Genomic DNA, 23,929 nt, shown 5'->3' with positions numbered 1-23,929 from the left:
GGAATAAAATATGAAAGAATTTATTTATTTTTTGGGTAAATTTTTCCTATATAGTGATTTGATTTGTGGTTTTAAATTTATTTTGTTTTACTTTTTTGATTTTAGTTAAATTATAATGTTAAAATTATATTAATGTTTAATTTATTTATGTATAATATTGATTGAAATTTGAATTTGTACATTTTGCATTAATTATGATGAAATTTTAATTAAATTTTGTAATAGATAATAAAAATAGTTTCTCCTTGTAAAATAATTTTAATATAAAAGTACATTGATGTTTATTTTTTGTAATTTGACTCTCAAAAACAATTTTTGAAAAAGATTAACCAAACATAATTTGCTTTTCAAAAACACTTTTCAAATAGATTAGCTAAATACAAATTATTTTAATTTTTTTTAGAAAAACTTTTTTTAAAGAAGTCATTTTTAAAAGTGCTTTTAGAAATAAATAGTTTTAACTACTCCCTCTCAATCTCACTTTTCTTTTTAGTTTGAAATATTTTTATATTAAGAAAGCGTTTAACTTTATAATATTTAATTTTTCTTAAATATCGTGTCAAGTACTACTCATTTTGTTCATTTTTACTTATCATTTATTTTTATAATAAATTTTTATTTTTACTGTTACTTTTAACATATGAAGAAAATATATTTTTTTATGTTTTATCCTTGGCATAAATATTATTCTTCACATAATTTGTAAATTCAATATTAAACATTAATTAGTAAAGATAGCATCATAAAAATACTTATATATCAATAATTAAATGATGACAAATAGGAGTTTCTTCGTTTAAAAAAGAATAATTTTCTTTTTTCTTTAGTCTATTTCAAAAAAATGAACTATTTTTGTTTTTTGGTAAATATTTAATTTCAGCTTTTCATCTGACATGTTTAAGGTCACACAATCAAAAGACAATTTTATATATTTAACTCAATTTTAATTCAAAATCAAAAAATATAAAAATTTTCCTTATACTTTTATTTTAACTCCGTATCAAATCAAATCGGCTTATATGTGAAGAAGAGGAGAGAGTAAAATTTTAGGGAGGGAATAATAAACTAAAGAAGACTGTTTGGGGGAGAATTGTAAGTATGTTATACTAAGCAGAAACTTAAGAAAACCCCCGTGGAAGGTTGGCCCGAGCCGGAGTCTGAAGGGAGGCCGCCGTCGTCTTCTTCTCACACTCTTCTCATTAATAGTAATTGAGGTTACCCATTTTCCACCCTTTCTTATAATTGCAAATTTATAACCCCATTTTGCTTCTTCTTTTAATTGGATTTTTTTTTTTTTTTGTGAATTTGAACTTTTGCTGATAATTGAAAATTGTTCTTCGAAAGAATGGTTGAGTTGGTCTTCACTTACATTTCTCCATTCAAATTCTCTATACTTATTATTGCATTACTCAATTTGCTATTTTGTTAGTTTAGTTCTATGATTTTGATGATAATAATATATATTTTCTATGTTTCAATTTGTTTGTCTGGTTTTAACTTCACAATTTTAAGGAAAGAGAGTAGAAAAACACCCTTAAAAGTTATCACGAAATATTAACTATGGGTAGTCTTAAAATTATACCTACCTGACTAAGTGAACTTAATACACATCTAATCTTGCAACTTCAGTGAAATACACCTATAAATTTTTGCCAAATTTAGAGTTCAAAACTTCTTTCAGATTTTTATTCATAGTTTCATGTTCCTACAAGAGTTTAAGACCATTTGCTATATCATTGACAGATCGGAGGTATATTTGAGTTTAGTTAGTGAAGTAGAGGGGTATTTTTAAAACTGTTAATAGTTCGAGAACGAAACAAATAATTTGCGCAAGTTTCAGGGATCTTTTCAATACTTCTTAAAAAAATAAACAATTACCTTTCGAATCTGGTGGTTTTAAACTAAATATGTCTAGAATATAACAAAATGTTTATGCCACACATAAAGTTGAACTTAAAGAGTTGCCAAGAATGGAAAGAAAAATTATTTTTAAAAAATCGACTAAAAGTAAAGTAAGGCCAAATAAATTGAAACGGAGGGAGTGTTTTTGTATTTTATGATGATTTTTAGTATGATATTTTAGGACTTGACTAACTGCCTACAGTTATATTTACTTTGTTTTGCCTATAATGGGATTGTTCAAAGATGAAATTCTTCTCATATATTCATCATACATGACACAATTAATTTGTAGGAAGGAATAAGAGCTTGATATATCCTTGTTCCAGTTGCTTCAATGGCCACAATAGCTTCTGGTGCTTTGGTTAATTTAGAAGAGCTAGTTCCAACTTCCCAACACTTTAAGCATGGGATCTCTCTCCGTGTAACTGGAAAGTGAGTAATCACTTTTTGATAATGTAACTAGTTTTCCTGCCTTGACTTTTTCCCATCTGCTTTAGTCTTTTTATTGACAATCACCAATACATTTGAACTGGAAAAACTATGTAGTTGTTCATGAGAATAATGAGCAAGCGAAATTTTGTCTAAGACAAATGAAGCTCATTTCAAATAGCTTCTTATTTAGTTGAGTTTGAAGAGAATATTATATGTGTGATATACTTGTGATAAATGTCAGTCTTGATAATTCTTTATGGCAGGTAAAGGGTTAACCTTTAGTCCGGCCATTTAGGGTAGTGCTTGTTTGTAACAAGCTTGGAGATTATACAAACCCCATTCCAACTTAATTTTACGCGTTACATTGTTGTTACCTATGGAACTAGTGCGCTAAAAAAGTAATTGTTACTAATGAAATGAGTGTGCATTGATCATACTTTGGTTTTCATGAGTTGGTTCAAGAACTTGCTCGTCAAGCATAAGGAAGGAAATTGAAACTCAAGACTTGACTATTCTTTGTGTTCCCTCTAGGCTCCAAGATTATGATGTGGAGACTGCTGTTGCTGTGATTGTTGATAGAAATGCATCATTAAAAGTTGACACACAACTCTTGAATATCAATCTTCGCATTGGTTCCACCTTCCAGTTCATTGGAGAACTGCTTCTTGAACCCGACAAGAAGGTATGATACCTTAAATATTGAATATTCATATTGTGGCACAAGCTGCTTTACTTGCTTATGGTCTGGATACGTGCATTTAGTCTTTATATTGCACCATTCTAATATCTAGATTATTACCCACTTCCCTCTCCAAGAAAAAGGAGCACAAAATTTGAATTTAATAATGGTGCTGTTACATCAAAAAAGAAAAACTCATCTTTGTGATGCACTGAGAAAATTAGCAAAGGTTGAGGAACTAGTGTCTTAGGTCACAAGTTTGAGCCAACACCAAGCAAACTAAGTCCATTGTTTAAGTGGAGAAGGGGTAGAGAGACGGTGTCATCATCCCTGAGTTTTGAAGGGTATGTCTGGCCGGCCCAAAGGGTGGACTCCAGATGAACTTCTCAGTCATAAAAGAAATAACCATAATTATAGAATATGACTTGACAATTAGATCACTTTGACATTGTTGTTTTAGTGTCTGTGTATATAAGCCAATTAGTTGTTGTTTTTTGTCTTAAACAGTAAGAGGAGGAGCATCAGCTACTGTGGCTAGGGATGTTACTTATAAATTATGATGTGTGATATACAAAGTTGATTTCTGATTACAGGCAATTCTGAAGGCACGAGTTGGACGAAATATGGATGGAATGGATCTGAATCTGTATCGTCAATCTCTGCAACTCTTGAGAGATTTCCAAGCTGGTCGTTGAATAGTTAGACGCCTTAGTATAAGATTTATCAATGAAAATTAACCAAAAGTAATAGCTAGATCTCATGTTGTAAAGGGCATTCTTGTCGTATTCATGGTTGTAGTGGAAGCCTTATTATACAATTTGCAAAATGCAGTGTTCCTTCTTAGCTCTTGTTAGAAGGCATGCGTGGCTAGTGGTGATGTTGGAAGTAGTAGTATTAAATCAGTTGCCTATTTGCAACTTTTGAATCTCTATTGTTAGTAGAAAAGAGGGTACTGTTTTTTTTTTTTTGGTTTCCCTACCTACCTTGGAGTCCGATTATATATGGATTCATGTCGGGAAGTTCCACAATGGGGGTAAAGCGCTCCATAACAAAGGTGACTCCGTATCCAAGGGGATTCAAACTCGAGACTTTTTTGTTAAGGATGAAGGATTACTTACCACTCCACCATAACCGTGTTGGTGGTACTGGTTGTTTTTGGGTTCTCTCTAGACCAACAAACTGTCCTTTCCAAAGCAAAATGGACAAAGTCTTTACACCTTTTTTTTTTGGCCCCTCACTTCTGTTTTCAACGATAATTGTTAGACCCTGATTATCACTTTTTACTGGCCAAATCCAAATCCAACTGAAGAGTCTCAGTATCTATAGATCTTGGAACAATTGATGACAGAAATAACATTATATACAAGATAGCAGCCTCTTTTCTTTTGCACTTTTACTCATACAAGATTGGGAAACAACATTTTCTTCTATTCATTTTGCAAGTGGTCAAGAAATTTTTATTCTTACTTACAATTCGATCTTAAATTTATCACTAGGATTTTATACGATGGAAATGGTCTACTCGCACGACTAGGGCGTCTAAATAGGGCTCTAGCCAAGACAATCATCCCAAATCCTGTTCCTCGACCTTTGTTTGATAGGTACTGATTTTTGTTTATTTATGACATTTTTGGTGAAGTTTTAGTGTCACGCAAACTTAAAACTCAACTTACATGTAGGTGTAAGTCGCGTGAATGGTAAGTGAAAACATTACTGATTTCCTTAACAAAAAAAAAGGTTACAATAATTTGAGGGAGGTGCTTTTGGTGTTGTACAGGAAAGAAATGCACCTTATATGACATCAATCATATTTGAGAGGGACAGTACGACTGCTTTTAAAAATGGAGTAGCTATACATATTATGTACAATAAAGGTGTAAACAACACTTGACAATGGCCACTTAATTGATCAATTATAGGATAAACTGGATCAACTGGCTCTTGGCTTCCACATATAGCTATATTATACATTCTAATGTTCATCATTTCTTTATTGGAATGTAGCAATTACTAACTTGTTTTGGTCCCTCAATAATGTTATATCCTTAGACTTATCACTCTTCTCTCCCTCTCATTCTAATTGTCAAGAAAACATGCCACATGCCTTTGCCAACTTGCTCATTCACTTCTCTAATTATTTGGATAATAATACAACTACTCTTCGTCATCCAATGTGGATCAAGAATTTGAATTTATGAGTTTCAAATACTAATAATTAGATTTAAAATTTAATATTTATATGATATGTGATCGAAATTTAAGCAAAAATTATTGAATTCAGTCAAAAAACCTGGAGCAAACCCTAGTTCCTCATCATTCTCCTTACCCCCTAAAAAAAATATAATCAAGGGTCAATTTTGGAGGTTGACTAGTTTCTCATTGCATCATTGCTGACTTCTTTTAATGGAATTATTTACCATAGCACTATAAGTTTCAGATAAGCCACTTGAAAGGAAGAGCTTTATTAAGAATTTAGGTAAGAGTAGAAAATAGAGGCAATAATAAAAGTCGTTATATGTAATTTAAAAAAATTTCCCACTTAATGAAATGATTTATAGTCACACTCAAGGCTTAAGATTATGCGGAAAGGCATAGTCCATAGGTGAATATTCATATACTATCCCTTGCTAGTCAGAGGAACGGAGGAGGCTAGATTTATGAAGAGGTGATTATCGATTCAAGAACGTAAAATATCTTTATTTTTTCAAGGTAAGAACAGAATAGATTTCAAAAGATTTTCTTTATTTTTAATTTTTTTTATCAAATTAAACACAATCACGTAAACTGAGACATCATATACTCCTCACGAAACAATTCTTGAGTGTTTTTTTTTTAAAAAACTTTTTCATTTATCTTTAAAAAAACACATTTAACACCACCTGTTTTGAATTTGTCGGTCTAGTATAAGTACAACAAGAAAACAAAAATATTAATGAGAACAAATGATTAAGAATGACATAATTAAGGTTTAATGACACCGCCGAACCAATAAGAGTATATATGGAAAACGTCAAATAGCACCTATGATTATTCAATGAGAATGTTTAATATTTGTTTATGTAGAATGATAATATTAATTAATCCAACCAATAAATTATTCATATCAACTACTACTGCGGTAACGTACTAAATTTTCATCAATTTAGAACCATAAAGATACTATTTTTAATTACCAGGCCTATTAGTTAATCATCTATTATTATATATTCGTGGGTCAAATTCTATGTTCATTTGTTTAACAATATTTTTGGTTAGATTTTAAGCAACTAATAACAATGCATGGCCACTATTAATTTGATATTTTAAACTATATGCTCCTGCAGAATTGCCTGGCCCCAAAATTATTACGGCATCTGTCCCAATTAATATGAATTAGTTTAATTTAATACGAAATTTAAAAAAAATAATTAACTTTTAAAATTTGTAATCTAAAATAATTTATAGATATTTATATGACTATAAATTATTTCATTAAGGATAAAACTGAGATGTATAGTCAAATTGTTAAAATTGTGTCATTTTTCTGACGTGGACTAAAATAAAAAGTGAGTCATAAATTCGAATATTATAAAATAAAACAAGGCAAGAAAGGAAAAAATAAAAGTTGAAAAGCCAAATTAATTTGACCAAATTATCCCTAGGACTAATTGTAGTTTGATGATCTCAAAAAGGGCTGTTTAGTAATTTTTTCTCTCTGGAATGTTGGACATGCGCGCGCGCACATAAATATATATATATATATATGTTAGAGTGCAAGTCAGGATGAATGAAGAGTCTTAAGAATGGAACATAAATTGCTTGAAGCTTTTCCGATCAACTTTTATCGCCGGAGTTTCACTGGAGCTCTGACGGAGACGTGTGCTTGCCAGGATTTCGTAATCTGAACACAGAGAGGATCGATCAAAAATACTATACTCAACTCTCCCTTGGTACGCTTTTTATACTGTTCTTAAGCTAAGTTTGTTTTGCTATTGTTACATTGACTCCTGATGATGATACCTAGTCTATTTTCATATACATCAAAAAAATAAAATAAACTAGAAGTGTTTTATGTGTTACTCAGATTCTTTTTAACCCATTCTAAATATAATGACATTTGGAAATCCTCTGTTCTAAAAAGAATACATAACTTTAAATTTTTCAAAGTTATCCTTAGAAATGTCATTTCCAAAGAGGAGGGAGGGAATATTAATTTGCTCCTCCTCTTGACTTGTTTCCTTAGGAGATATGAAGTTTACAGATTATAGATGATGTTTTTGGTTGAAATTTACTTAAATAATCGATATCAAATTGATGGAATGAAATTCTAGCTTCTCCTTTTACTTGAAGAATGCTTGAGTAGGGTAATAGTTTCTAGTATTTATCTGTGTCTTTGGAATATCCAAAATATTGCAAGTACATATGGTGAGAAAGACAACTATTATATATTAGTTGCCACTTGTATATATGTGTATATATATGTATATCTCAGTCATGATATTTGGACCTTTTCAATTTCTTATGACTGAGCCAGCCAGCCAACCCTCAGGATCTAGCCTTCTAAAGTCGGGGGATATAGGCCCGCTAACTCCTATCCTTTTCCACTTAAATATACCAAGCTTATTTCGTATGGTGGGCCGGGTACCCAACCTGCTTAAATTTTCCCCTTGATTAACTAACTCAAGTCCTGGGTGGCAATGATCGATTAATCGTTGACTATTAGCCTTATAAACTTGACGAAATTACTAAACTTCAAGAATTTATTAGCCTTGCCAGTGAATATAGTTTTGGATGAGTTGCAATATTAGAATAGAGCTTCAAGCTTACAACAAAAAGGACGTTTTCGATTTAATTTTTCCTTTGAGGGGGTGGGGGATCGAGCTATGGAAACACTCTCTTGTATTAATGCAAGGAAAGACTGCGCATAATAGACTTTTGTGGTCTGCCCCCTTCCTGGACCCCTCTCATAGTTAGTGCACCGTGCTGCCTTTTTTTCCCCTTAGCGGAGACACACTTCATACTTCGAGTAATTTTTTATATAAGGAGCCAATTAGTCCAAACAAACTTATGGAGTCTACCAATTAAATGCATGGAATATATATATTTCAAATTCAATGGCTTCTTTCTCCCTATATATGTTGGAGTATCAATGACCATTTTCAGTTTTTATGGGTTGTTTTCATATATTGTAGCTAGTCACACGGAGTCCTAACGTCTACATAATTGTACTTGGTAGAATCTGCAGGTCTATTTAGGAACAAAAAGATGGTGCAATTCTCTTCTATTTTCACTGGCATTACGAAATCTATAGCAATCAGGAACGGGAAGAAAAGTAAACATGATGACGGAAGGGAAACTGCGGATGCACTGGCTAAGGAAGCTAAAAAGAACGAGATGATGTTAACGTCATCTGGCTCTGTAGCTGGTGCTTCTCACAACTTGGCTGTTGTTTTCTCCAAAGGAGGGAAGAAAGGTATCAATCAGGATAGATTTGTTGTGTGGGAGGTAACTACGAAAATCAAAATCTCGTCTTTTGCATTAGTACTGCAACATGTATCTGAAGTTGTTTGACATAATAAAGTTTGATTTTTAGGATTTTGGATGCCAAGATGACATGATTTTCTGTGGGGTGTTTGATGGGCATGGTCCTTGGGGTCATCTTGTTGCTAAAAGAGTCAGAAAACTGATGCCAACAGCTTTGCTTCGTAATTGGCAGAAACGAGTTGCCCACACCGTGGATGGTACTAATGGGATATCAATAGATAAAAGTTGTTTCCAGTTTGACATTTGGAAGCAGTCCTACTTTGAGACTTGCTCCATCATCGATCAAGAGCTCGAGCAGTATGCTGACTCTTTCTACAGTGGTACCACAGCTTTAACGCTTGTTAGACAGGTAAAGGCTTCACAGTTTACAAGTTAGACTACTCCATGATTATTAGGACAGAAAGATATAATGACATTTACTTTAATTTCTCACTGCAGCTCTCTTGTTTCACTACACCAAAAATGATCTTTAGTGACAATTAATTAATAACAATAGCTTGATTACTGCAAAATCTGTATTTTTAGAGGCAAGTAAAACTCTTTGTAAATGTCCCTTAAGCTTATAGCTACATTGTATCCAATGACAATTAAGTAATGCCGGTAAAAACTTAAGCACTCTTTGCTAACGTGCATATTTACTGCTGCTAAAAACTATTTCTGTAGTAGTGAGCGGACAATTGTTGTTTAAACTACATCACATTTACCTCGTAAAAGCAATAAGGCAGTTTAGATTGCTTAAATGTATAATACATGTATCAGTATTCAATAACTAAAATTTATTGGCATAATACATATATTAGACCCGAAACTTGGCTTCAAATTTTAAAAACTTTGACCTTCAACTTTCATAATGCACAAACAGACACTTTAACTATCCAACTTTTACATAAATAAACACATGAGTCCTACATGACAAAATACACGTAGGACACCACGTAGGACAAAAAATGACATGTAGGACATGTATGTCTATTTGTTCAACTTTATGAAAGTTTAAGTGTTTACTTGTGCACACCCAAAGTTGAAGGACATAAATGTGATTCGAAGCCAAGTTAAAGGGCATATTTATGTATTATGCCAAATTTATTTGTCTCGTGCCTGAAAACTTGGTACTTCAGGGTGGTCTGCTGGTAGTAGCAAACGTTGGAGATTCTCGAGCTGTATTGGCAACAACCGATGATGATGGTAGATTGGTATCAGTTCAGCTCACCGTTGACCTCAAACCTAACTTACCTCGTCAGTTTTCTTCCACGTTTCACACAATATAGAGTTTCATGAGCATTTTTTTTGAAAAAGACTAAATATGTTAATGATTACATTACAGGGGAAAGCGAGCGAATAATGCAGTCAAGAGGGAGAGTGTTGTCATGTGAGGATGAACCAGGGGTGTATAGAGTGTGGATGCCTACAGTTGAAGGACCTGGATTAGCAATATCAAGAGCCTTTGGTGATTACTACATAAAGGACTTTGGCCTTATTTCTGAACCAGAATTGACGTCCAGAAAAATAACACATAGAGATCAGTTTGCCATCTTGGCAACAGATGGGGTATGTATTCTCTCTGTTCCAGTTTTAGACGCTCTATAAAATGAAACCTTGCTATAACATGTTATAGGCATCAAAGTGTCTGGTATGTTTAAGACCGCAAGGCCAAAAGTTTGTCTTTATTTCTCAAACGTTGTGCCTAACCAAGTACAGATTTGATTATAAGTCAATTGACTGTTGATATTGGTTAGGTTTGGGATGTGATGTCAAATGATGAAGCAGTGGAGATAGTATCTTCAACAGGAGAAAGGGAAGATGCAGCTAAGAGGCTGGTGGAAAGTGCTATTTGTGCGTGGAAACACAAACGAAGAGGAGCTCCTATGGATGATATCTCAGCAATATGCCTCTTCTTTCATAACATTCCTCTTTCAAAACAACAAGCTAAGAGTGTCTAAAATTCAACAAGCTTACATGAACTACTAGCTGACTTTCAATTGCTGTTTTTTCCCTATTTTTTTCAGTACTTAATGGTTTGTACATAAGTTCATACATACATATATAGGCTCTTCATGTTTGCTACTATTTTTCTATCAGTCATTGAAATGGAAAATCTTGAAAATCAAATCAGCTTCAAAGTTAAGGAATATGCTTCATATCTGTTTTCCAGGTGTGTTGTCTATATTATGGTGCAAACTTTAAAATGAAAAAAAAGAGAGAAAGGGATCTTTTGACTATTTAGGCTGTTTAGAAAAGTACCTTTATGAAGTATCTACATTTTCATTTGGCAATAATACATAAACATCACGTTTTAACTTGGTCTCAACTAACACCTATGTCCTCCAACTTTTCGTGTAAATAAGTAAACACTAAAAAAGTACTAAAAGAATTCAAGAAATTGAGTGACTTGGCATTTTGAGACACTAAAGAATATTCAAATTTCACAAATGTTGTTGTAATTAAGCTGGAAAACTTAGGATACTACAAGGAACATGTACAAAAGACACTCCAAATAGTTTGTAAAGAGACTAAGCTGATCTGTGATTCTAATAATCATGTGTAGCTTGCATCTAAATTGGCAGAAGGTTCTTTTCCAAGGCCTTTCAAGCAAACCATCCAAAAGTTCTACATTCTTTGAATGCTGCCTAGCAGGGTGTACAAATAAAATTAACAAATTTATGGAGAAAAATAAACCCGATTAGTGATTTGGTGTTAGGAAAAAATATTTCATATTTGGTTTAATTTGATTTTAACTTAAAAAAGTCAAATTAAACCAATCCAATCCGACATTAAATGTGTATAATTTTTATAAATATTTGAAAAAATGATTCGAAATATATCTGAATTTTGACCGAAATTATTGTAACAATTTCAATTTTGGACACCCCCCTGCACTATTTAAAGTGTAGTTTAAAGAAAATATATAGATGCCCACGTGAACATTTTAAATATTGCATCATTACAAATACTAACTTGTACAGCTAGACACTTATATATCTTTAAAATATACTGTTAAATAGTGCAAGAGGTTAATAGGTCCTGCCTAATGTTTGAGATTGTTACAATAATTTCGGTTAAAGTTTTGATATATTTTAGAATTTTTTCACTAAATATTTTATATATTAATTTATAAATATTTATTTAACTATTTCATAGTTTTTTTTTCCTTTTTAACATATTATTTCAATATTAGACTTATAATTTTGAATGATCTAATATATCTATCAATTATACATGGGGAAAAGACATAAATTTCCCCTTGAACTTGTACTGAAAAGTCAGTACACGCTTAAACCATTGTGCCGACCATTACACACCTTTACTATTTAAAAGTGAATTTAATACCAACCTATGGGGTATAACACCACTCTCACATTATGTGGTGTATTATACTCGCTGCTACATCAGCGCTATGTCAAAAATTATAATTTTTTAATACTTTTTTTCTTTTTTTTCTTTATTAGTTCACTTTTTTTTTGTTAGTCATATTTTACATCAATTAGTTTCTAATTATTTAGAAAAATCTCTAAGACTTACATTTTCTTCATTGCAAAATTGCAAAGAAGAAACTTTGTACAATGACCACCAAGAAATTTTTTAAAATTCGAAGTTGATTCGTATGGTGAAAGAATTTCTTTCATTTCAAAATGAACCTCCAGAGGACTCCTTTAGTTTCTTCCATTGATTGACCATGAAAATCGAGATCCAAACACCTTTTTTATTTTATTTTTTATTTTTTTTGTGTTCTTCATGGAAATTTCTTAAAAGATAGGAATAATAGAAAGATAATTTTCTTCCCCTTTTCAATCGATCGTTCATCTAGTTTTCTAAAAAGTCTCATCATAGTTCCAGGACTAAGAACCTCCAAACTTTAATTACTCTCCGATGACATTAAAAAACTCTAATCAAAACTCACAAATCTTAAGTCACTAGTACTATTTTGATTTCTTGTTAGGAGGTTTATGGGTAAAAGAATGGTGTTTTTGAAGTAACTTGTTACTACATTGCTTATTGTTACTGATTCATTTAAGCTTGTTTGGGTGTGAAGAAGATGAGAAAGCTTGTTTGACGCGCATGACTTATTTTTATTTTATTTTATTTTGCCACATCAGTTTTAGGGGGTGAAAAAATCACTTTTAAATAGTATAGGTGTATAATAGGTCATCATGATGGTTTGAGTGTGTAACTGACTTTTCGGTACAAGTTGAAGGGGCAATCTACACCTTTTCCCATTATACATGCATGTTATCAACTTAAATAAAGCTCAAAACAAAATCAAATCAATACTAATACTAACAAAATAAATGATTTCATCACTAGGGTGTGTTCGTTACAAAATAATTTTCTATTTTCTCATGTTCATTGGGAAAATGCACAAGTACCCCCTCAATCTATGCCCGAAATTCCAGAGATACACTTATACTTTATATTAAGGTCCTATTACCCCCTAAACTTATGTTATTAATAATTTTCTATCCTTTTTCGGCCTATGTGGCACTCCATGTTCATTTGATTTAAAAAATTTAAATATAGAAAAATACTTTTTCTTGAAAATAAGGGTCGACTTCCTACCAGTAGGATTGTTTCCCCACCTTGTTAATGACGGTCTTAATCTTAATTATTTAAAAGCCGATCATTAATTTTGTTTGTTTTCAAAGTTTAAATCATAGTCATTAAGTGTTTTTTTTTTTAAAAATTAACCACCTTCTGAGTCTAACTAGTGAAGATCTATAATAGAATCTTAATGCCATTAGGCTGTCTATTTAAGAATTCCTACGAAGATAAATTCATCGTTACTCATTTAATTAACTTCACTCACTGTCCGCTATCAATCACTATCATGACACCATTTTGTCATCCACAACTACCGCCCTCAGTCCAACCATAACTGCCGCCAATCACCAAAATCTATTATCATCACCATTATCCATGATCATTTGCAATCATCACCACCAACTATTGTCACCTCTACCAATCATTGCTGATAATTATCACTATTAGTCAACATTATATGGATAATGCCCAAGTACCCCCTCAACCTATGCCCGAAATCTCAGAGACACACTTATACTATACTAAGGTCCTATTACCCCCCTGAACTTATTTTATTAATAATTTTTTACCCCTTTTTGACCTACGTGGCACTATCTTGTGGGCCCAACGATGATTGACTTTTTTTTTCAAACTAGTGCCACGTAGGCTAAAAAGGGATAGAAAATTACTTATAAAATAAGTTCAGGGGGTTAATAGGACCTTAGTATAGTGTAAGTGTGTCTCTGGAATTTCGGGCATATGCTAACCATCATTATCATTCATTGCCACCATAAGTTATCAATATCATTCCATTACCTATCAGCCGCCATCACCAACAATCACGATTAATCACTACTATTAACCACTATAACATAAGATTTTGCCCACAACCATTACCACCACCAATCAATACCATCCGAAATCGACACACACAATAACCATCACCAATTGTCAGAAAAAAGTTATTTTAAAAAAATATAATTTTAGACTAATTTGGTATTTTATTTGTTTTTTTATATTTATTATTTTTTAAAGACAAATCATTTAGATGCCGAAAAAACAAACCGTCTTCACGGTTTAGTATTTAGATCATAATACAACATTTTAGTATCCAAATTTTAATACAACATCTTAACATTCAAATGTGTATACACATTCAAATCTCTAAATCTTAATGCATATCTTAATATTCAAATGTTTATTCTTGATTTAAACATTTTAATCTTAATGAAAACAAATGATGCCTTAGAGTATGATATTTCATTATGACTTATTAATTAGCAGTCTCTTTTTTATACAATTTCAGTACGTTCTTTGTCGAATATATCAATGTATTCATCACTCTTATCATATTTTGCGTTATTTTCTTAATCAAGAAACACCTTAGATAACTTTATGTTATTGGTTTTGGTTTATAGATTTAAAAGCATGACATTTTTAATTTGATTTGACATTATTATGCAGATATTAATAATGTGTATATTGATTATATATATGCAAATATTAGTTATACATAAATTATTCTTTGGATGTTGTTTTGTTACATTAAAATTAGTAAACTTGTATATTTATCAAATTTAATACATTTTTTTACAATTATACCCTTATACTTCATTATCTTTGTATTTTTTTTTTAATTTCTGCATTTTTATTGAGACAACAATTTGATAGTAAGCCAATGTTTGGATTTGATAGTACCACAGCTAAAACCGCAAAAACAAAGGAAAACTTGTCCAATTGATTCCAGCAGCATTCTCCTTAAAAACAAAAGCAAAACAGCTCCAAGTCACATAGTAAATACAACACCGAGCTTCCAATTGGATAAGTTAAAATACTTTATTAATTTCATGCGTGAATAATTTATTTCTTATTTAGCTATCAGACAATTTCTTTTTTAAGTTTAGTAATTAAAACGAGAAAAATGAATTACATGACTTTTATATATATATATATATATATATTTATTTATTTATTTATTCTTACTTGGTCCAAAATCTCTTAGCAAACTCGAGGGTTCCGTTCTCGGATATTATCGATTTTGCTAAGAGATTGTAACACCAAGCCTATTATGATTAATTTATTTATATTCTCACTCAACCCAACCAATTCGTGTTCACATTTTAAATGCTACATCAAAAACGAATATATACATGTGTCATTTATACATATCTTTTTCTCATATGATTACGGTTAACTTATTTATATTCTCACTTCAATTTAATACTTTAGTTAGTGCAGTTTCGTGTGAAACACTATTATGGGGAAAACAATTTCATTAGCAAAACATTTACTTTAAAAGTGTGATGTGCTGTTTCCATAGAAACTTACATATCTAAACATCATCTAGTTATATTTAGTAGGGTTTCTTAAAATTGAACATTTTTATAGTTGTATGTTATGCTTTGTATTTACAATCATTTAGCAAGAGTAGAACATACACACCATACATCAAAAATAATTGTTGGTACTGAATCTTCGGATTTATGCTTATTTTCAAATCTCAGAAGCATTTCATTGATCACTACACCTTCCTTGTCTTTGTTTTTGCTGGTGAGCATATGTTTTTAAAAGCACCTTTTGTCTCAATCAGTTTACACCATATATGACGATGGATTATGCTTCTGAGGAACAACAATGAGTAGTAGCTCAATACAAACAGAAAAGTCTCTTTTTTGGAGGGGGACTGATATTGTTTTTGGGGGGTTCTTTACTTGTAACAAAAGGATTCTTCATGTGTGGATATCCCTCTTTCACCTTTAAAGTTACTTTCATATTGTTTGACCATCAAGCATTAGCCAAATACTAAGTGATGATGTAACTTGTACCTATATTGGAGCCTGATTATTTCAAATTGCACTATAGGGCCCCATTCGGAGAGAAACACTCCATATAAAAGATTTTTCCATAATTTTTCCTTTCATGTTTCACCCGTTGTTTGGTACCTGTATTGGACCCTGACTATTCCGAATCGCACAACGTAGGGCCCCAATTGGAGAGAAATACTCCATACAAAAGATTTTTCCATATCCATAACTCGAACCCAAACCTTTGGTTAGGGCTAAGGGAGGAGCAGTCTCATCCACTGCGCCACATCCTTTAGTGGTACTTTCTCTAACTTTTTAATTCACTGCGCCACATCCTTTAGTGGTACTTTCTCTAACTTTTTAATTCACTGCGCCACATCCTTTAGTGGTACTTTCTCTAACTTTTTAATCCTTCTTTCTATGGTCGGTTTTAGATAATCATCCTTAGCACTTAAAAAAAGAAACTGGCAATTGTATATGGTTATATGTGTAGTGCTTAAAAGCAAAAATTCCCTTGGCTCACAAAAACAGTCTAGGGTCCAAAAATAAGCAATTATTTTTGGTGGTGGGGACTTATTTTCTTTTTTTCCACTTAGCTATAGATGATAATGACTTGTTAAAGTTAACCAAGAGGCAAAAACTCTCCCTTGAAAAGGAGATTCTTTTCCTGTCCCACAACTTCATGCCTTTTAAATATTCCTTTCCATGCAAAAATGATGCCATATATTGATTCCCTCCATTCTCAACATTTAATCTCTCTATACATTCATCTCTCTTTCTTCCCATCTTTTTTCCAGAAATGGCTCAACAGATGGAGGTAAGCCTTGCTTCTACTTCCATATCAATCGACAAGTCCTTGGAGAAATCAAGCATCATATTATATTGTTTTTTAATTATGTTTAGTTTTTTTCATGCAGAAACCTAGAGTCACAGAGATACAGGTGAGAATGGACTGCAATGGTTGTGTTCAAAAGATCAAGAAGGCTCTACATAGCGTCCATGGTGAGTAAGTGATGCATAAAGTACAAATTCTTACTTTTTACAGTGCTAATTCTTTCTCGAATATGTTATGATAGTCTATTCGTATTTCTACAGGTATTCATGATCTTTATATAGATTTTCCTCAGCAAAAGATTACTATAGTAGGATCGGCAGATCCTGAGAAAATAGTGAAGGCGATTAAGAAGACAAGAAAGAGTGCCATTGTTTGTTCCCATATAGAACAAGCAGACCCTCCAACAGAGCCAGAGGAAGCTGAACCAGCTGAGAGTGAAGCACCCACCCCTGACTCCACCAATCCTCCATCAGAAGCTCCACCAGCTGAAGAGCCACCCCACGAACCGCCAAAAGATCCACCAACACAAGAAAATCAACCAGCAGAGGAGAAACAAACACACGAGGGTGCTGACAACGCCAAAACCCAATCAGGTCAACCCTCTAAACCAAGAGATGTTGAAGAGGTTCATGTAATTTACCACTATCCACCAGACTATGGTTACAGGTACAACTATAGCCAGGGAATGAGTAGTCATGAGCCACCTAGGGACCATGGATACCGATACAACTATGGTCAGAACGTGATCCATGAGCCACCCCAGGACCATCGTTACCGCAGATACAACTATGGTCAGAGTATGAGCCAAGAGGCACTCAGGGACCATGGCTACAACAGATACAACTATGGTCAGAGCATGAGCTATGAGCCTCCTAGGGACAATAGTTGCAGATATCACTATGGCCAGAGCATGAGCCATGAGCCTCCCCAACGAGACTCCAGTTTCAGAAATAATCAAGCTCGTCCTGCAGGTCCAGAATTCAGACATGAGATGCCACCACCAGGTCAATTACAAGGAGACTCTGGTTTCAGAATTAATCACGTTCGTCCTATCGGTCCAGAATTCAGACCTGAGATGCCACCACCAGGTCAACCACAAGGAGACTCTGGTTTCAGAAATAATCACACTCGTCCTATCGGTCCAGAATTCAGACCTGAGGTGCCACCACCGGTTTATGCGACTCACAGCTACAATAGCTATCAGCCATCACCCTATGTGACTGGATACGAATACATCAGGTCACCACCAAGATACACACAATATACAAGGCCAGAGCATTACTCTGAGGACTATCACTATGGAAACAACAGCAATGGAACAATCAGCTCAGTATTCAGTGATGAAAATCCAAATGCATGCACAATAGCATAGGAAGGGTGAGCAAAATGGGTTCCAAGGGAAGCAAGTAATTTTTTTGTTTCACCTGTACGAAAGAAAGATGCCTAACTAATTCCAGATGATTCGTAAAGTAACCCTCAATAAACAAAAATAAAGTAAACATGTGTAAATGTTGAGAGAAATGAGATTCTTGACTTCTAAAGCAAAAGGGAATATATCCTCCACTCCAACTCTACAAGGCTAATTCAGACCACCTTGCATTCATTTCCTGAAGAAGAATACTAATAAATCTACTTTATTCTTGGAATTTATTCCTCAGCTTTACCGTTAAAATTTTAGCCATCCTTTATGCTTGAAAGTTAACCATCATTTTTCTTCCAAAGTACAGAAAGTTGAAATTTATTGACTATGAAATGGAGAAATAAAGGAATTTGGTACTTCTGTAATTTTTGCATAACAAGTTTTGTAAATTAATTCCCATCGAATGACTCAACCTATTGTCGTCTTTGCACAATCTGAGAAATTATCTATTTATCCTGCTGAACATTTTTCTTTAGGCAGGGAAATGTAGATAGCAATTACCAGATAACAGCACCTTCTTCACAGAAAAAAGAAATTTCTCTCTCAAACATCTAAAACTTACACATGCCAACTTATTTGCCCAATGATAACGGGTACCCAGCGCAAGCTAGCCTGGACACTACCGTCCCTAGAAAAAAAACAGATATCTCAAATTAACAAACTTTCAAGTAACAAAAATGTGACAATACTGCTTGCACCAATGATGACTATGTAGATTCAATCGCTTATGGTCTATGTTGTTAAGACTCTTCAAAATTATCGATAGGTGTATGTCAAATCATCTAAAAGTAGTGTCTTTTTTCGATCCGAAATGGGTGCTGAAACATTTTTAGAGAGTCCGAGCAACATAGGACCCAATAGAGACATCACCCCAGTACTCCATTATGAGCAGAGAACTCCATTTATGTTAGGTGGACCAGTGGAGGAGACAGGATTACCATCAAGGTGTTCAACAAAAACTAAGAACACTCATAGTATCCACAAATAAACAGGTCAGATAAAAAAAATACTTACTGTAGATTATATATGTTGGAATGTACGCGTCCACTATATGTAAACGGACAAGGTCCCTTGACTCAGCAAGAACAGTAATTGAAATAAATGCAGAAGTAAATAGCTGAAAGTAAAATCTGCACAAGGGGAGCATATATATCTAAAAACTTAAATAGATCAAACATGGGGAGATGACAAAACTCTTTAGGAACAAATTTAGAGCACATATTTACAACATGATAATAAAGAGATATTAAGGAACACAAGTCAATTCAAATTTACTTGCTTTGCCAGAAGCAGGGGGTCTTTTCTATAAGTTCTTCAATTCCTTTTGAATTCTCTTCAGCTTGTGCAAGTGCAAACAGAGAGCAAGCACAAACTTTTACATTAGAATTACTCACATTTAGAAGTTGTTTTTCTCTCTTGTCTTATACTTTATCTATAACTTTGATGGATAAGACTATATCTTTATGGCAGAGAGACGACCCTTTAAATATTGTGTTTTAACATCATTCGCACCTTTTCATCATGGTGAGTAGTGGAGATGATGGATAGTTGGAAGATCTAATGGGTAAAGTGGAAGACTCAATGAGTAGTTGAAATAACTTCTCCACTTCCCACTTGCCCACTTCTCCACTTATCCAATTAAAATTAGAATTTAGTTAGTAATTAAATATTAAACCAAAATAATATTAATGTGAGCGGATCATAAAACTAACATTATCCCACTTGACACACGTAACATCATTTACTTAATGATTTAATAAACATTTCAATTACAACATGCACATATACTAAATTCAACATTATTTGTTGTTATTAAGTATATCAACTAATATGAGTCAGCGGTTGTACACCACTTTATTTAGCATAGTCCCTTCCATGCACTACAATATTAGTCTATTGCCTAACACAACATTTCAAATACATAATGGGTCCACCATAATGCTTAGAGTATCTTTATCTAGAACAAAACCTATCATCATCATTCTCAATATATCGTATACAAGGGAAAACAGGTAATACAAAAACATATATATAGTTGAGTTCAAAGTGTTAATTGCATAAACATAATATAATCTTTACATAAAGTCATTCATTGCTATTAATAAGACCCATTCTTTCAACATGTTCAACGAATGTTTTGGCGGTAATCCTTTCGTCAAAGGATCAACAATCATAAGTTTGGTGCTAATATGTTCAATTGTCACTTTATGTTTCTGGACTTCTTCCCTAACTGAAAAGTATTTCAATTCCATATGTTTGGCACCCTTAGAATACTTATCATTTTTAGAGAAGAAGACAACAGCAGTATTATCAAAATAATTTTTTTGCAATTTGGAAATACTATCGACTAGTCCAAGTCCTGAAATAAAGTTCCGCAACCAATTAGCCTGAACTGTGACCTCAAAGCATGCCACAAACTCAGCTTCCATAGTGGATGCATCTATAACAGACTACTTCACACTCTTCCATGATATTGCTCCTCCAGCTAATAGGAACAAATACCCAAATATGGATTTTCGTGTATCCACACAACCATCATAATCTGAATATGAATATCCAATCACATCAAGATGATCAGATCTTCTATAAATGAGCATATCATCTTTAGTTCCTTGCAAGTATCGCAACACTTTCTTCGCAGCTTTCCAATGATCCATTCCTGGATTACTTTGATAACGGCCCAACATTCCAACAACGAAACTGATGTCTGGTCTAGTACATGTTTGGGCATACATTAGACTCCCAACTATTGATGCATAAGGAATATCATTCATTTGCTTACATTCCAATTCACTTTTTAGACATTGATTGGGACTAAATTTATCTCCTTTCTGAATTGGAACGAGACTTGATGAACATTTTTTCATTCTAAATCTCTTTAGCACTTTATTAATATAGGCTTTCTGAGACAAACCTAATAATCCTTGTGGTCTATTTCGAAATATTTCTATTCCAATCACATAGGATGCCTCTCCCATATCTTTCAGTTCAAATTTTTAGATAAATATATCTTGGTATCATGCAATAAACCAAGATCATTAGTAGCAAGCAAGATGTCATCAACATACAGGACTAACATAATAAACTTCCTCTACTAACCTTCAGATATATACACCGATCAACAGTGTTTTCCTTAAATCCAAAAGTGACAATAGTTTCATTAAACTTAAGACACCATTGTCAAGAAGCTTGTTTAAGTCCGTATAATGACTTCTTAAGTTTACATACCATGTGTTCCTTTCCTTTACAAGAGAACCCTTCAGGTTGATTCATATAAACTTTTTCCTCCGAGTTTCCATTTAGAAAGGCTGTTTTCACATCCATTTGATGTAGCTCTAAGTCATAATGAGCTACTAAAACCATTATAATTTTGAGTGAATCTTTTCTAGAAACAAGTGAAAATATTTCTTTATAGTCGATGTCATCCTTTTGAGTAAAACCTTTTGTGACAAGTCTGGCCTTGTGACATTTAATGTTGTCAGTTGAGTTACGTTTGGTCTTAAAGACCCATTTACACCCAACTGTTTTGCAACCTTCTGGTAATTCAAGAAGGTCCCATACTTCATTTTGTTCCATAAATTTCAACTCATCTTTCATAACATTTATCCATCTATCAGAATTATTACTTTTAATAGCTTGTGAAAATGAAACTGGATCATTATCAATTCCTAAGTCAATTTCTGACTCTTGTAAATATACCAAATATTCATTAGAAATAACAGGTCTCTTTTGTCTTTGAAATTTTCTTAATGCTACTTCTTGTGGTACATCTACTACATGTTCATTAATTATTGCTTCATTGAGATTAACAGGAGCATCAATTTGTTGTTCTTGTTGATTGTTAGGTTATGCAACAACTTTAGGAACAACATCTTTAAAAGAAGTAAAAGGTAGAGAAATCGTCACCCTAACTTCTTTAATTTCCACTTTACGTGGTTCTTCACTCCCACTAACTTCATCATTCTCAATGAACCTAGTATTTCCTGTTTCAACTATTCTTATATAGTGATTAGGACAGTATCCAATGAAGAAATCAACGATTGTTCTTGAATCCATTTTTTTTCTTGTGGGTTATAAACTCTAACTTCTGCCGGGCAACCCCAAACATGCAGCTGCCTTAAACTAGGTCTCCTACCAGTCCATAGTTCAAAAAGAGTCTTCGGGACGCTTTAATAGGAACCCTATTCAGTAAGTAAATGACACTCATTAAAGCATACATACACAATGAAAGAGGAATAGATGAATTACTTAACATACTCCTAACCATGTCCATTAATGTATGATTACGCCTTTCTGCTACACCATTTTGTTGTGGTGTTCCAAGCATTGTGTATTGAGCACATATGCCATGTTTTTTCGAGGAATTTAGCAAATGGACCTGGGTGTTGTCCATTTTCATCATATCTTCCTTAATATTCACCACCTCTATCTGACTTGACTATCTAGTTGTCTTTCAACCTCAGTAATAACGACCTCTAAAGCATTTATCGCTTGAGATTTTTCATGCAACAAATAGACATACCCATAACGTGAAAATTGTCAATAAAAGTGATAAAATATTCTTCTTTACTAAAAGATGTAATATCAAAATGATCACATATATCAGTGTATATGATTTCAAGAAGTTGTGTGCTTCTTGTGGCTTCTTTCTTTGTGTGTCTTGTTTGTTTTCCTTTAATACAATCTACACAAATGTTAAGGTCTGTAAAATCCAAATTTAGAAGAATTTCATTCTTAACTAATCTTTCTAATCTTTCTTTGGATATGTGACCTAAACATTGGTGTCACAAGAAAGAAGACTGTTCATTCACCAAACTATGTTTGGTTCCAATATTATGATGCACAGTTAAGAGTGTTTCGGCAAATAGATTATCAAGATTCATTTTGTATAAGTTATCAAAAAGAGTACCAGTACCAATGAGATAATTATGTTTAAACAAACTAAAAAATCCATTACCGAAATTAAAAGAGTATCTTGTCTTATCCAACTTAGACAATGAAGCTAAATTTCTCAAAAGATAAGGTACATAACAAGTTTCAAGTAAATCTAAGTGGCGCCCAATATCAAGGATCAAACAATAAGTTCTATAGCTTTAACTGGAGCCTTCACTCTATTCCCCATATACACATATCTTTCATTCTGGTTTATGGTTTGTGTTGTAAGGAATCCCTGCATCGTATTAGAAACATGAACAATACAACCAGAGTCAATCCACTAAGTAATATAAGAAACTTCATTTAAAGTTGATTCGAGACATGTAAAAGCACTAGGCTTACCTTTCTTCTCGAGCCATGCCTTAAATTTCAGACAATTTTTTTGAAAGTGTCTAGATTCTCCACAAAAATGACAATTATCATTCTTATATTCCTTCTTATGTACTTGAGAGGAGGACTCATTAACATTATGGTGCCTCTGTTTTCCTTTAGCATGTTTATTTCCTTTCTTTCCAACTCCTTGATGACTTACAAGGTTAATGGAGTGGGTTCCTTGATTCTTGAGCCTTACTTCCTCCTAAACCAACATTTCGTGCAATTCATGCACATGCCATTTGTGTTTCATGGTGTTGCATTTCATTTGGAAAGGCCCATACGCAGGCGGTAATGAGTTGATAATGAATTGTACAAGGAAATTTTGTTCCATTTCCATCCCCAAAGACTTAAGTCTTGCTGTTACGTTTTTTATTTCATTGACTTGCTCATGCATGGTACGTGAACCATCAAACTTAATGGTGGTCAATGTACCCATTAGTGTCCAAGCAAGAGACTTATCAGCAATTTGAGAGGATTTTTCTACATATTTCAGAAAATCTTTTGCATTT

The 23,929-nt window shown here is 33.1% G+C and overlaps 4 protein-coding genes across 7 annotated transcripts; 3 read left to right on the top strand and 1 right to left on the bottom strand.

Annotated features, from left to right (window-relative positions):
* Positions 1–1,048: 1,048 nt before the first annotated feature.
* On the top strand, positions 1,049–3,938 carry LOC101265674 (CST complex subunit TEN1). 2 transcript variants are annotated; one of them, XM_004229227.5, is made up of 4 exons: positions 1,049–1,214; positions 2,195–2,334; positions 2,866–3,016; positions 3,607–3,938. In XM_004229227.5, exons 2-4 carry the CDS (start codon positions 2,237–2,239, stop codon positions 3,706–3,708), a joined length of 351 nt encoding a protein of 116 aa, XP_004229275.1. In that variant the 5' UTR covers positions 1,049–1,214; positions 2,195–2,236; the 3' UTR covers positions 3,709–3,938. The 2 variants fall into 2 exon arrangements, with proteins under 2 accessions (XP_004229275.1, XP_010321548.1); XM_010323246.4 differs by having other exon boundaries at positions 1,078–1,214; positions 2,199–2,334.
* A 1,663-nt stretch (positions 3,939–5,601) lies between these two features.
* Positions 5,602–10,645, top strand: LOC101265959 (probable protein phosphatase 2C 34). 2 transcript variants are annotated; one of them, XM_010323256.4, is made up of 7 exons: positions 5,602–5,722; positions 6,763–6,942; positions 8,238–8,497; positions 8,586–8,885; positions 9,655–9,772; positions 9,861–10,084; positions 10,273–10,645. In XM_010323256.4, the coding sequence occupies exons 3-7, from the start codon at positions 8,258–8,260 to the stop codon at positions 10,474–10,476; spliced, it is 1,086 nt and encodes a 361-aa protein (XP_010321558.1). In that variant the 5' UTR covers positions 5,602–5,722; positions 6,763–6,942; positions 8,238–8,257; the 3' UTR covers positions 10,477–10,645. The 2 variants fall into 2 exon arrangements, with proteins under 2 accessions (XP_010321558.1, XP_004229276.1); XM_004229228.5 differs by lacking the exon at positions 5,602–5,722 and having other exon boundaries at positions 6,768–6,942; positions 8,229–8,497.
* Positions 10,646–15,435: 4,790 nt separating this feature from the next.
* Positions 15,436–18,336, top strand: LOC101266262 (heavy metal-associated isoprenylated plant protein 35-like). 2 transcript variants are annotated; one of them, XM_004229229.5, is made up of 3 exons: positions 15,436–16,672; positions 16,773–16,857; positions 16,951–18,336. In XM_004229229.5, the coding sequence occupies exons 1-3, from the start codon at positions 16,655–16,657 to the stop codon at positions 18,060–18,062; spliced, it is 1,215 nt and encodes a 404-aa protein (XP_004229277.1). In that variant the 5' UTR covers positions 15,436–16,654; the 3' UTR covers positions 18,063–18,336. The 2 variants fall into 2 exon arrangements, with proteins under 2 accessions (XP_004229277.1, XP_019070214.1); XM_019214669.3 differs by having other exon boundaries at positions 16,577–16,672; positions 16,773–16,861.
* Positions 18,337–20,560: 2,224 nt separating this feature from the next.
* LOC138345640 (secreted RxLR effector protein 161-like) lies at positions 20,561–20,884 on the bottom strand. Its single transcript, XM_069294738.1, has one exon. It carries the CDS (start codon positions 20,882–20,884, stop codon positions 20,561–20,563), a length of 324 nt encoding a protein of 107 aa, XP_069150839.1.
* Between the last annotated feature and the right edge of the window lie 3,045 nt (positions 20,885–23,929).

This window comes from Solanum lycopersicum, chromosome 1, assembly GCF_036512215.1.
Source record: "Solanum lycopersicum chromosome 1, SLM_r2.1".
Lineage (NCBI taxonomy): Eukaryota > Viridiplantae > Streptophyta > Magnoliopsida > Solanales > Solanaceae > Solanum > Solanum lycopersicum.
This window is presented reverse-complemented; position numbering and strand designations above follow the sequence as displayed.